The sequence below is a fragment of the Rhinatrema bivittatum genome, chromosome 13, assembly GCF_901001135.1.
Source record: "Rhinatrema bivittatum chromosome 13, aRhiBiv1.1, whole genome shotgun sequence".
Lineage (NCBI taxonomy): Eukaryota > Metazoa > Chordata > Amphibia > Gymnophiona > Rhinatrematidae > Rhinatrema > Rhinatrema bivittatum.
Window position 1 is genome coordinate 42,096,537 of NC_042627.1, and position 14,985 is coordinate 42,111,521.

Below are 14,985 nucleotides of genomic sequence, written 5' to 3' on the forward strand. Positions count from 1 at the left end.
TACTGGGTCAGACCAAGGGTCCATCAAGCCCAGCATCCTGTTTCCAACAGTGGCCAATCCAGGCCATAAGAACCTGGCAAGTACCCAAAAGCTAAGTCTATTCCATGTTACCATTGCTAATGGCAGTGGCTATTCTCTAAGTGAACTTAATAGCAGGTAATGGACTTCTCCTCCAAGAACTTATCCAATCCTTTTTTAAACACAGCTATACTAACTGCACTAACCACATCCTCTGGCAACAAATTCCAGAGTTTAATTGTGCGTTGAATAAAAAAGAACTTTCTCCGATTAGTTTTAAATGTGCCCCATGCTAACTTCATGGAGTGTCCCCTAGTCTTTCTATTATCCGAAAGAGTAAATAACCGATTCACAGCTACCCGTTCTAGACCTCTCATAATTTTAAACGTCTCTATCATATCCCCCCTCAGCCGTCTCTTCTCCAAGCTGAAAAGTCCTAACCTCTTTAGTCTTTCCTCATAGGGGAGCTGTTCCATTCCCCTTATCATTTTGGTAGCCCTTCTCTGTACCTTCTCCATCGCAATTATATCTTTTTTGAGATGCAGCGACCAGAATTGTACACAGTATTCAAGGTGCGGTCTCACCATGGAGTGATACAGAGGCATTATGACATTTTCCATTTTATTCACCATTCCCTTTCTAATAATTCCCAACATTCTGTTTGCTTTTTTGACTGCCACAGCACACTGAACCGACGATTTCAATGTGTTATCCACTATGACGCCTAGATCTCTTTCTTGGGTTGTAGCACCTAATATGGAACCCAACTTTGTGTAATTATAGCATGGGTTATTTTTCCCTATATGCATCACCTTGCACTTATCCACATTAAATTTCATCTGCCATTTGGATGCCCAATTTTCCAGTCTCACAAGGTCTTCCTGCAATTTATCACAATCTGCTTGTGATTTAACTACTCTGAACAATTTTGTGTCATCTGCAAATTTGATTATCTCACTCGTCGTATTTCTTTCCAGATCATTTATAAATATATTGAAAAGTAAGGGTCCCAATACAGATCCCTGAGGCACTCCACTGTCCACTCCCTTCCACTGAGAAAATTGTCCATTTAATCCTACTCTCTGTTTCCTGACTTTTAGCCAGTTTGCAATCCACGAAAGGACATCGCCACCTATCCCATGACTTTTTACTTTTCCTAGAAGCCTCTCATGAGGAACTTTGTCAAACGCCTTCTGAAAATCCAAGTATACAACATCTACCGGTTCACCTTTATCCACATGTTTATTAACTCCTTCAAAAAAGTGAAGCAGATTTGTGAGGCAAGACTTGCCTTGGGTAAAGCCATGCTGACTTTGTTCCATTAAACCATGTCTTTCTATATGTTCTGTGATTTTGATGTTTAGAACACTTTCCACTATTTTCCCTGGCACTGAAGTCAGGCTAACCGGTCTGTAGTTTCCCGGATCGCCCCTGGAGCCCTTTTTAAATATTGGGGTTACATTTGCTATCCTCCAGTCTTCAGGTACAATGGATGATTTTAATGATAGGTTACAAATTTTTACTAATAGGTCTGAAATTTCATTTTTTAGTTCCTTCAGAACTCTGGGTATAATATAGTGAGGGCAAAGGTAGCGCCGGCACCATTTTGAATATTGGCAATACGGCGCGAGTGCAGGAGGTCGCTCCCCGGACCCCCGCTGGACTTTTGGCAAGTCTTGTGGGGGTCAGGAGGCCCCCCCCCCAAGCTGGCCAAAAGTCCCTGGGGGTCCAGCGGGGGTTCGGGAGCGATCTCCTGCATTCGTGACGTCGGGTGTCAGGAACCAAAATGGCGCCGGCGCTACCTTTGCCCTGTCATATGGTAAGGGCAAAGGGCCACCGGCGCCATTTCTATTAACGCAGCCATGGCCCGAGAGCAGGAGATCGCGGGAGATCGAGCCGGGACCCCCCCCCCACTGGACCCCAGGTAATTTAAAACATTTTGAGGGGGTTCGGGAGGGTGGGGGATTTGTTTTAAAGGGTCAGGGTGGGTTTTAGGGTTGTTTTGGTGTGCCGGTTTTCCCGCCCTCCCCCGATTTACGATTTTTAACGATTTTTTAAAAAAAACAAACATGATGATCAGATTTCCCTCCCCCCCCAGCCAAAATCGATCGTTAAGACAATCGATCACACGATTCACATCCCTAGTAAATATATTTGGGTCTGTTAGCTGCCAGAACTGAATGAACAGTGTTTAGTAAGTGAGTGAATGAATGTTTTTAGGTAAGCTTTTGGGTGACGTGGAGGGCATTAACATTGCATGTAGGGTGACTCCATTTGAAATATTGTTTTTCAGGCCGTGAGAAATATTTTATGCCAAATATCTGTGGGATGAATTCACCACTGCTCAATCACTGCAATCACTGGCTCTCATAGCGTTAACTGCTCTGAGGAAACTCAATCTGTGTTCTGCTGCTGTCCGGCTACAAATTCAGTTTCTGCAACCCAGCTCAAGTGCGCTTCACTCCTGTAGGCTTACAAATCTAGCTCAGGGCTTGCCAAGCCTATAAAGTCACAAACACAATTTCTGTAGGCATAGGTCCAGTTGTCTATCAGTTACACAGTTCGGTTTCTGCAGCCCTTCTGAACATATAAGCACAGGGTAGGTGCTTGGTATGTTTGCACAGACTCAAACACAGTTCTAACAGCTCTTTTGAGCATATAAACATAGTTTAGGTGTCTTTTGAGGTTGCATAGACACAGTGGGGTAGATTTCATAAACTTGCGCAAACGCGTACTTTTGTTTGCGCTCCAGGCGCGAACAAAAGTACACGGGATTTCAGTAGATATGCGCGTAGCCGCGCGTATCCATTAAAATCCGGGGTCAGCACGCACAAGGCTGCCCAAAATTGGCAGCCTGCATGCGCCGAGCCGCACAGCCTGCCTCTGTTCCCTCCGCCTCCCCCTACCTTCCCCACCCTACCCCCCTACATCTGTCGCGAAAGTTAGGCCTGCTCGAGGCAGGCATAACTTTGCGTGCGCTGGGCCGGCTGCCACGTGCCATGTTCCGGTCCGGGGACTGGTCCAGAGGCCGCGGCCATGCCCCCCGGAACGCCCTGGGCCTAAACCATGCCCGCGGCGCCGCCCACGGATGACGCGCCGGTCACGTCACGCCCCCCCGACACCCCCCCCCGATGATGCGCAAATCGCGACACGCCCCCCCCCCCCCAGGAAAGCCCTGGGACTTATGCGCATCCCGGGGCTTTGCGCGCGCCAGAAGCCTATGCAACATAGGCTCGGCGCGTACAGGGGGTGTTTGGGCCAGGTTTTCGGGGGTACGCGAGTATCGTACTCCTTTGTAAATCTGGCCCAGTCTGTGTAGTTTTCCTGAGTATGTAACCACAGTTCAGATGCCCGTTAAGTTCATACATGCAGTTTGTGCATCTCTTCTGGGCCTGTAAATACAGTTCACATACTTGTTGTATTTGCACAGACATGAGGGTAGATTTTAAAAGCCTTATGTGCATAAGTGGGGTTACGCACGCCGGGCCTATTTTACAAAGGCCCGGTGACGCGTGTAAAGCCCCAGAGCACATCTAAGTTCCGGGGCTTCGGGAAAGGGACGGAATGGTCCACGGGGCGGGGCCAGAGCTGGGTGCTGGCAAGTGCAGCAGGTAAAATAATTTTTTAGGGGGAGATTAGGACAGGGATAGGGGGCAGGTTGGTTAGGGCAAGGGAAAGGGAAAGAGAGGTTAGGGTGGGGGTTGGGAAGTTCCCTCCCAGGCCGCTCCGAAATCGGAATGTCCTGGGAGGGAACTGGGGAAGGCCGCGGGCGTCGGCACACGCAGGACGCACAATTGTGCACCCCTTGCACACGCTGACCCCCGATTTTATAACATGTGCGCTCCTGCGCACGCATGTTATAAAATCGAGCGTCCATGTGCGCATGCCGAGTAGTGCATGCACATGGACGCCCGCGGGCAACTTTAGAAAATCTACCCCATGTTTTCTGCAGTTTGTTTGCCTTAGCCTAGATATATTCTCTGAACCCTTCTTCCAGCAAAACTTTCTCTCCTCCTTCTCTTTCTCTCTATCATATAGCCACCTGCCACCCTCAAGCCTATACTAAAATGGCCTGAGCTGGGATCTCCACCCCTAGGGCCCTGTGCTGGTGCATCCTCCCTACAGCTCACTTCCCCTGAAGGTTTACACAGCGCAGTCCTCTCTTGAGTTCTCTGCAGCTGGCACCCCTTACTGCCTCCCAGGCTATAAGAGCAATAAATTCCACTACAATCTGCTCTTGCCTTATTTTCTGCACCATGTACCCTCCAGGGGCCCTAAATCAGTTGGGTGAATCAAATCCACTGACATTCATAGATCTGCAAATATCTGCGTCTGCCTTTGGTAACAAGATCTTTTGTAAAAACAAAGAGAGGGGAAAAATCAACATCAGGCTAAATATGAAGAAAATGTTATTTTACATCGCTAGACAAAGAAAATAGCTTCCATTCCCTGAAATACTACAATTGGTTAGGTCATATAACCATTTTAAAAAGTTTGTAAATGAATAAATCCAGAACACTAATTTGTGCAGAGCAAGATAATTACATTCAGCTTTCATTTCTCTCTCTCTCTCCCTCTGCTCACAGGAAGAGTATATGCAAGAAAGCATCAGATGGACCCCCATCGATTATTTCAACAACAAAATAGTGTGTGACCTCATCGAAAACAAAGTTGTAAGTAGCAGAAACCAATGTCAGGAAAAATGCAAAGGTCAATATTCAAAAATGAGGAAAACGGATAACCTATCCGGCTAAAGTTAGCTGGATAAGTTATCTGTGATATCCAGTGGGTAAAAGTCCCACTGAATAACCCCAATTAAAGTTATCCAGCTAACCATAGCCATATAACTTTAAACATAACAGGATATTCTTTTGACTATCGCTGGTTAGGTTTAAAGTTATCTGGCTATAGTTTGCCGAATAACTTTAGGATTAATCAGCTTTATTCAAAAGAATATAGTTGGTTAAGTGGCAGAGAAGTGGTGAAGTGATCTACTCCTCTGTCCCACACCCCCCCCCCCCCAAGCTCTAAAGGCTCCTCCCCAAAGCGCCTGCCATTTCAGTAATATAAATAATATGAGGACAGGGGGTTGGGATCGGTCTCTCTCCCTGCCTCCACACTCCGCTCCCGGGCCCATCTATTTTCTCCAGGGTCTCCCCTTTACCCTTCCTGAACCTTAACGTTAGTTTCATCTTCAGTCCGGACTGCGGTAACGTCCTACTGCGACCAGGGACTAGCACTTCTGGCATCGCTAAGCAGCTGTGCTGGAAGCATACACATCCAGTGTGGCTCCCTAGAAGCTTTGGAACTTGGGGCAAAGTTTACAAGTAAAATGTATCTGTAAACTTTGTCCCAAAATGCATAGTGTGAAAATTGCCCCTGCTGAGAAGTCCATATTCAGAAAGCCACTGAGCAGTTAACTTATCTGGATAACTTTATCTGAATATTCAGTGGAACTTATCCAGAAAAGAGTTCTGCTGAGTATCTATGTATAAAGTTATCTGAATAACAGTAGGCCTGCTATTTGTGCGGATAACCGTAGGCCTGCATAAATTTAGCCGGATAGCGCTCAGTATGGCACTATCTGGCTAAATTTGTTAGCCCACTCTCACCAGGCCTCCAGCCTTGTCCCATTTTTGTCTGGGTAACTTTTCCACACAAACATTTTGTGTGAAAAAGTTACCCAGAAAAAGGAGGCGCTATTTTTAAAGGGGAAGATTTATGAAGGTAAAATTCTGTTTTTACCTGTAGAAATCTTTTGAATATCGACTTCTAAGTGACTAAATATACTTTTACAGGAAAGGAAACATAAACTTCTGTATTACTTTAGAAGGAAATTTTAAGTAGCCTATATAATTGCAAAGTACACAAGTATTTTTATCACACGTACTTTGTAGCTAATTAGCTAGTGTAAAGAATATGTGCTAAAAGCACTTCTGGACTTCATGCCTTTTTAGAATGGCTAAAAACACACACACACATGTACGTCTCGCACATATATTTTAGCCACTCTGAGGGGAGGTGCAATTTGCAGACAGTACAATTTACCCAGATAAATTGCTGTTCATCCAGGTAAATGACTCTGAAAACTGCCCTCCAAATGTTTCAGTATTAAAACCTTTTCAGCATACGTACCATTTAGTTTTTCTTGCTTGTCAAAGCATGATGACCTTACACAAATACAGAGAGACACATCGTTCCATTTCTTAAACGCTGCCACAAAAAGTCTGTACCAAAATCAGGAACAGGGGGAAAAGTCCATTTTACTTGGTGTTCTAGAACAGAGATCCAGTCAACTTGTGAATATCCCAGAAAGAGGGCCATGAGTGTAAACATTTGAAAAACCATTACTGTTCCAGCTAAGGTGTATGGGAGATCATTGACAGCTTTCTTTCCACCAGATGTGCTCCATGGTGTAAACTGTGCTGGGCCCTGTAATCTGTGGTAGCTGCCAGACCTGCAAAGTTTACACTGCGGGACGAGTGGGGCATGCCTGATGGAGAGAAAATTGTTGGCGCTCTCCTGAACACCTTAGCAGGAACACAGAAAACCATATTCATTGGTTTCTGCATCCCGTGTGGATGCTGAAGGTAGAATTCCAAGAAAAGAACATACAAATGGCTTTGTTGTTGCCCCTCATAATGTCCCATGGATACAGTGATCTGCCATCACTAATTAGCTTTTGATTTTGATCGACTTTCAAGGACAAAAAAATGCTTCAGTGGATAGGCAAATTTATAACCATTTTAAATAAAGCAGATTAGGGACAAGAGACTGTGGCTAAGAGAAGTAGTACAGAAAAAAAATAAATTATATAGTGAAGTCTCTTGACTCTCCTTCCCACTCCTTTTCTGTGCATGATATCCAGTAGGCCAAAACAACCCCTTGTGGCCTGGCTGAATTTTGTGTAAATAGACCGACAAGGCAGTAGAGCCAACAAAGAAGGGAAAACACTAAGCAAGGAGCAGAAGCTGGTCACCAAGGGCCACCTTAAACTTATCATGACTAAAATGGACTTCTTGTCTTTCCCCCCATATCCGCTCCCCCTCGACAGATTTATTGTTTCTATCTCTGTGGATAATACTGTCGTCCTCTCAGTCCCTTCAGCCTGTAACCTTGAGTCTTTTTCAACTCCATTCTATACACACGTCAAAAGACACTGCTAAAATATGTCGGGGTTAATATTGAAAAGTTGTCCGTTTGTCTAAGTTAGCCGGATAGACATATCTGGCTAACTTAGATGGATATTCAGCAGCATGGCTATGCTGACCAGTAACCCTGGAAAAAATGTTTTTTCCTCTATGACATCCCTAAAATGTATCCCTTCATTTCTGAGTACACTATTTAAAATCCTTATCCACTCTCTTATCACCTCTCGTTTTTATGAAGTGTAAGCCACCCTGATCATTTTTGTTATTGGTAGGGCAGGAAACAAATGTAAATTATATAATATAAATAACTATCAGTCTTCTGAAGTTGATATGTCTTCAGGGAATAACCCCGACCCTGCTGGCTCATTTAAATATCATGCACTTTTGCCTTTATTATTCCCAACATATCAGAACCCGCCAGGTATTATGAGCATCCTGGACGATGTGTGCGCCACGATGCATGCGGTGGCTGAGGGTGCGGACCAGACATTACTTCAGAAACTCCAGATGGCAATTGGGACTCATGAACATTTCAACAGCTGGAACCAGGGGTTTATCATTCATCATTATGCTGGCAAGGTAACCCAGGGCACTAACTTACATCGAATGAAAAATAAATTCCAAAAAAGAGGTTTCCAAATTCTGTCTAGTGCTTTAAAAAGATTTATATTTATTTTCATGAAACTAAATTGGATTAGGTAATATATTTTATTGAAAAATTGTCATTAATTATAACAGGAAATCCAGTTAATGGCCCAGCCATGTTTATCAAAGTTCCGCCTCTCTTTCTGGCTCTTGCTCCCTTTATTTGTTCCTCCTTTTCTCCCCTTCTTTCTCTTGTTTTTCTCTCTCTTTCTCATTTTATCTCTGGGGCTTTCTGCCTTTATTATTCCCAGAGGACAAGACACCCAAAGGAGGTGGGCAGCAGATCACTGTTAAAGGGAGACCGTATCCATCAATTATCATGCGATTGCCTTCTCTTTTAGGTGTCATACGACATGGACGGATTCTGCGAGAGGAATCGAGATGTGCTTTTCACAGACTTGATTGAACTCATGCAGAGCAGTGAGCTGTGAGTACAGTAGACCTCATTTTTTTTTTACTTTAGTTGCTCAGGGGCCATGAAATTGACCTAACTCAATGCTTTCTAGCTTTATTCGGTTCTTGTATGCTAAGTTGGTGAGCGCATTGAATGTTTTGATGTCCTTGGAAGTCCTAATGCTACATAATCTGCTGTCTTCAGCTGCCACATTGTGTTCTGGATTAAGTTAAAGTGTGTGTTTTTTACCACCGTTTAAAGTTCACCATTAAATCCCATAAAAATGACTGCCTTACCAATAATTATTAGGTTCTGATAAAATTAAGTTGGACATTTGACTACTCTGTTCCTGCCCCCCCATGATCTTACCTTCCCACATTCTCTGCTGTGTTATGCTTGGTGGACCCAAAAACCTATATTGGTAGTGGTATAATGACAAGTTTTATGTTCATCAAGGGACAGATCTTGCACTTCATATCATAAAACATATTTCCCAAAACTCCAACATGAACATAAACCTTAGATATAAGATTGTCGAATACAGAAGGCTTAGAATTTGCTTTTACTGATTTGTAAAAGCAAATTCAGGAAGGGGTGGATTGATTTAAGCAGATAGTTCCTTGGTAGGGCTGGTACAACAGAGTTAATGCAAGGTCAAGCAAGAGAAGATTTTCTCACAATGCTGGCTCATTTAAATATCATGCACTTTTGAAGATATGGTCTTTTTAACTCTGAAGAAGATCTCAACAATTTGCTCACAGGTGGATTTTTTCATAAGCAAACACCCATTCTTGTGAATTTACAGTGCCACCTAGACAGTTGTTCTGTGCTTCTTGGTAAGGTTGCTAAATATGTGTCATTAAATGTTTCACAGACATTTTATAAAGGCGTTATTTCCTGAAAACCTGCAAGCAGACAAGAAAGGACGACCGACAACAGCTAGCAGTAAAATCAAGGTTCGTGTAATTCCTGAATCTGTGATTATTATCTGGGGGAAAGGAGGAATTTCTTTGTTAGCTTCAAATGCTAGACACCTTCCTGCCTCATTTCCCTATGGCAGATGACAAAATGTTCTTTCTTTTTCTTTTTAAACTGTTTATTTTAACAAGGGTAGTACACAGCACAAAGTGCTTCTGAGGACAGGAAGTTTGAAGGAAGGAGAGCAGGAACAATTCCATGTAGGAAATAGCAACGTTACAATTGGAAGACCAACCAGTTAAAATGGTGCATATTGTATAATGTTAAGGATGGAAAATTGCAGTCTTCATTTGCTAACAGGTCTGCTTTTCACTGCAAAGTAATGAATATTCATTACATTTACTTGCATGCCGTGGCTCTGATTAAGGGCCTATTTACACACATTGGTTATCCTGAATATTGAATTTGTTTGTATCATGCCTGGACTGCAAGCCACCATCCCTGTAATACGATGTGTAAGTGATAATTTCCTCTAAGGATGTGCGATAAATGCATTTTTCATTTCATGGATAGACATAAAAATTGCATGTTTGTGTAATTATTCATCATGAGGTCAATATTCAAACACCTGCTGAAGGGATAATGAAACCAGTTAATTTTCATTTAAGAGAAATTTTAGATGAACGTAACTGGCTAGGTATTCAGCCGAAAATTCAGGACAATCTAGCTGGTTCAAAGTTTGACTGGCTAAATTTATCAAACTAGCCAGTTAGCACTGATAGCATGATGCCAGGATCCCATCCGCCTTCCCTCCCAAACTCCCAATGATGTCTTTTAAAGAATAAATGCAGATTCACATCCCACCCGTCCTCCCAATAGGGTGTTGTTTTTTAATTGTACACCCTCCCATCATTAATCCTCCTCCCTCCTATCCCCAACAAAAATTTGCATCTGCCACAGAGGATATTCTGACAGCTTCTTCCCAGCTGTCAGAAGCAAAAGTCAGCCACGATGCCCTAGCATCCCCTGCCTCCTCCTGGTAAGGGGATCCCCTTTCTCTGCCCTCCTGTCCACATAATCAGGAAAAAGGGAAGAGGGAAGGTGCACTAACATCATTTTTTTTTTGGGGGGGGGGGGGGAATTAAAAACACCATCAGGAAGGAGGGCGAGAGGATGGATGACCAGATTTAGGCCTGCTCTTGCAGCATCTAGATTTTACTGGCCCATGATACAGGGTCCCAGAAAGAGACCTGGTACACGGCTCCCAGGCTCAGAACCATTGCTGCCATGACCAGACTAGGAATGGTGGCAGGGTCTGTTTAAATAGGGGAAAACCCCCAGTTGTGAATGAAGTCTCACGGAGCCAGGTGGGTAGATGGAAGTTTGTACGGTCATCTATCTAGGATGGTGGAGAACCAGTGAAGAAGCCAACAAAAACTGACTTGTTTAAGGACTAATATCCTACAAACGGTTAAGCTTCTAGAGTTGGCAACTAGAATATATTCTTGCAGTATGGACAGGAATAACTGGGCATACTGAATGGGCCATTTGGGGGGTTTTCTGCCATCATCTGCTATCGAATGTTGCTATGCACCCTTCAGTAGATTTAATTGTGCCTCTGGAGAGAAAAGTGTCCTTGTTTCCTGATACAATATATTCTAACTAGACCATCCCTGTCTTTCCAAAATAATAGTTTTCATAATTAGCAGCTTACTGAGTCATTCTATATGTTTGTGGAATATTTAACCCTTGGGAGCCCAGACTTTTCCAGCTACAAATGCCTAAGGCATTTTTTATAATTCTACAGACCCCCCACCCCTACCCTCACCAGTTGTCAATAACTAATATAGAAACCTAGAAATGAAGGCAGAAGAAGACCAATCGGCCCATCCAGTCTGCCCAGCAAGCTTCACACTTCTTTTTTCTCATACTTATCTGTTTCTCTTGGCTCTTAGTAACCTTTGGTTCTATTCCCCTTTCACCCCCACCATTAATGTAGAGAGCAGTGATGGAGCTGCATCCAAGTGAAATATCAAGCTTGATTAATTAGGGGTATTAACCGCCGCAATAAGCAAGCTACACCCATACTTATTTGTTTACCCAGACTATGTTATTCAGCCCTTATTGGTTGTTTTTCTTCTCCCCTGCCATTGAAGAAGAGAGCTATGCTGGATATGCATGAAGTATTAGTTTTTCTTCTCCCTTGCTGTTGAAGCAGAGAGCTATGCTGGATATGCGTGAAGTATTAGTTTTACTTCTCCCCTGCCGTTGAAGCAGAGAGCGATGCTGGATATGCGTGAAGTATGTTTTTCTTCTCCCTTGCTGTTGAAGCAGAGAGCTATGCTGTATATGCATTGAAAGTGAAGTATGCATTGAAAGCCACATTAACTATCAACAAATATTGAATAAGCCTAATAATTGGTAATACCTATAGCCTTTGAACTCTCCGTTAATTTTACATACTCTTACCCTCCCCTGGGTTTTGTTTTTTTTTTATTGGAGATGGCAGCCCTCCATCCTTTTTAATTTGGAGATGGCAGCCCTCCATCCTTCCGCTCCGTGAAGGTGGAACACCAACCACTGGCCACTGGCATCCCGCTCCGTGAATGCCTCTGTGGCTACTGCCGCTCCGTGCAGTGTTTTGCTGCCTCCTCTTTATACACGTCCTCTAGACCTGATGGACCTTATCTGTTACTCTTGGCTCTTAGTAACCTTTTGATTCTATTTCCCTTCTACCCCCACCATTAATGTAGAGAGCAGTGTTGGAACTGCCTCTAAGTGAAATATCTAGCTTAATTAGTTAGGGGTAGTAACCGCCGCAATAAGCAAGCTATACCCATGTTTATTTGTTTGCCAAGACTAAATAATTCAGACCTTGTTGGTTTTTTTCTGTATATAGATCTACTTTTCTTCATTCCCCCTGCCGTTGAAGCAGAGAGTTATGCTGGATATGCATTGAAAGTGAAGTATCTGACTTTCTCCCCTGCTGTTGAAGCAGAGAGTTATGCTGAATATGCATTGAAAGTTAACTGTGAGACTTTCTCCCCTGCCGTTGAAGCAGAGAGCTATGCTGGATATGCGTGATGTATCAGTCTTTCTCCCATGCCGTTGAAGCAGAGAGCTATGCTGGATATGCATTGAACGTGAAGTACCAGGCTTATTTGGTTTGGGGTAGTAACCGCCGTAACAAGCAAGCTATTCTTTTGTGAATGCAAATCTTTTTCCACGTTTCCTCTTGCCGTTGAAGCTTAGAGCAATGTTGGAGTCGCATTAACCATATGTATGTTTATTGAATAAGGGTATTATCTCTAGGCAGTAGCCGTCATTCCCGCGAGCCACCCACTCTTCATTCACGTCCTCTAGACTTTATGGATCCACAGTGTTTATCCCACGCCCCTTTGAAGTCCTTCACAGATCTGGTCTTCACCATTTCTTCCGGAAGGGCATTCCAGGCATCCACCACCCTCTCCGTGAAGAAATACTTCCTTACATTGGTTCTGAGTCTTCCTCCCTGGAGCTTCAAATCGTGACCCCTGGTTCTGCTGATTTTTTTCCGACGGAAAAGGTTTGTCGCTGTCTTTGGTTCATTAAAGCCTTTCAAGTATCTGAAAGTCTGTATCATGTCACCTCTGCTCCTCCTTTCCTCCAGGGTGTACATATTTAGATTCTTCAATCTCTCCTCATAAGTCATTTGATGAAGACCATTCACCCTTTTGGTCACCCGTCTCTGGACCGCCTCCATCTTGTCTCTGTCTCTTCGGAGATACGGTCTCCAGAACTGAACACAATACTCCAGGTGAGGTCTCACCAAGGACCTGTACAAGGGGATAATCACTTCCCTTTTCTTACTTGATATTCCTCTCTCTATGCAGCCCAGCATTCTTCTGGCTTTAGCTATCGCCTTGTCACATTGTTTCTTCGACTTCAGATCATTAGACACTATCACCCCCAGGTCTCTCTCCTGCTCCGTGCACATCAGCCTTTCTCCCCCCATCGAATACAGTTCATTCGGATTTCCACTTCCCATATGCATGACTTTGCACTTCTTGGCATTGAATCTCAGCTGCCATATCTTCGACCACTCTTCCAGCTTCCTTAAATCCCGTCTCATTCTCTCCACTCCTTCCGGCGTGTCCACTCTGTTGCAGATCTTAGTGTCATCCGCAAAAAGACAAACCTTACCTTCTATCCCGTCCGTAATATCACTCACAAAGATATTGAACAGGACCGGTCCCAACACGGATCCTTGCGGTACACCGCTTAAAACCGCTCTCTCTTCAGAGAGAGTTCCATTTACCATCACACATTGTCTTCTGTCCGTCAACCAGTTTGCAATCCAGGCCACCACCTCGGCACTCATTCCTAAGCTTTGCTGAAATCCAAGTAGATGACATCAAGTGCTCTTCCTTGATCCAATTCCTTGGTTACCCAGTCAAAAAAGTCGATCAGATTTGTCTGACAGGATCTTCCCCTGGTGAATCCATGCTGCCTCTGGTCCATCAATTCTCCCGACTGTAGATAGTTCACTATTCTCTCTTTCAACATTGACTCCATTACTTTTCCCACCACCAAAGTGAGGCTAACTGGTCTGTAGTTACCAGCCTCTTCTCTGTTCCCACTCTTGTGAAGCGGGACCACCAACGCTCTTCTCCAATCACTCGGCACCACTCCTGTTTCTAGGGATCTATTGAACAGGTCGCACAGTGGACCCGCCAGCACATCTCTGAGCTCCCTCAGTATCCTGGGATGAATTTCATCAGGCCCCATGGCTTTGTCCACTTTCAGTTTCTCCAGCTCTTCCCATACATTTTCTACTGTAAATGGAGTTACATCTACTCCACTTCCCTCCAGTTTCTTGTTAACTAGCGACGGTCCTTCTCCAGGGTCCTCTTTAGTGAACACAGAACTGAAGTATTCATTTAATATTTCTGCCATTTCTTCGTCTCTCTCCACACATTGATCCTTTCCATCTTTCAATTTTGCTATACCACTTTGAACTTTTCTCTTTTCACTGATGTATCTGAAAAATGTTTTGTCACCTCTCTTTACCTCCTTGGCAATCCTCTCTTCCGCTTGACTTTTTGCCGTCTTGATTAATTTCTTCGTCTCCCTCAGTTCTACCAGATATTCTTCTTTGTGCTCCTCCCTTTGGGATCTTTTATATTTCTTGAACGCTGTTCTTTTAGCCTTTATTTTGTCAGCCACCTCCTTTGAGAACCAGATAGGTTTCATTTTTCTTTTGCTTTTCTTTACTTTTCTAACATATAGATTAGTTGCCTTGGTAATTGCTCCTTTTAGATTGGTCCATTGTTGATCCACATCTCTCTCCAGGTACTTCCCCATTTCATCAAAGTCCGTGTTTTTGAACTGCAAAACTCAGGTCTTTGTGCTTCTTTTCCGTATCCTTTTTGTGATATTAAACCATACCGTTTGATGATCACTGGTGCTGAGGTGGGCGCCCACCTGGACATCAGAGACATTATCTCCATTAGTGAGCACTAAGTCTAGTATAACTCCTTCTCTCGTGGGTTCCATTACCATTTGTTTGAACAAAGCTACTTGCAGGGCATCCACTATTTCTCTACTATTATTAGATTCTGCAGATGGGATTCTCCAGCCTACATCTGGCATATTAAAGTCTCCAACGATCACCACTTCTCCCTTCTTTCCTATCTTTTGGATGTCTTCAACCAGATCTCTGTCCAGCTCTTCCTTTTGGTTTGGAGGCCTGTAAACCACTCCGATAAAAATGGATGTCCCATCTTTTTTTAGGTCAGCCCATAGTGCTTCTTCATTGCCCCATCTTCCTTGAAGTTCAGTTGCTTGGATATTGTTTCTGATATAAAGAGCCACTCCTCC

The 14,985-nt window shown here is 43.7% G+C and overlaps 1 protein-coding gene across 2 annotated transcripts in view; it reads left to right on the forward strand.

Moving 5' to 3' along the window:
• Positions 1 to 14,985, forward strand: part of MYO1E (myosin IE) — a 416,393-nt gene that overhangs the window by 298,036 nt on the left and 103,372 nt on the right. For both annotated transcript variants that reach the window (XM_029574567.1, XM_029574568.1), the window contains exons 13-16: positions 4,605 to 4,691; positions 7,581 to 7,748; positions 8,156 to 8,241; positions 9,083 to 9,164. In XM_029574567.1, the coding sequence (XP_029430427.1) occupies positions 4,605 to 4,691; positions 7,581 to 7,748; positions 8,156 to 8,241; positions 9,083 to 9,164 (423 nt within the window). The remainder of the gene's footprint in view (positions 1 to 4,604; positions 4,692 to 7,580; positions 7,749 to 8,155; positions 8,242 to 9,082; positions 9,165 to 14,985) is intronic.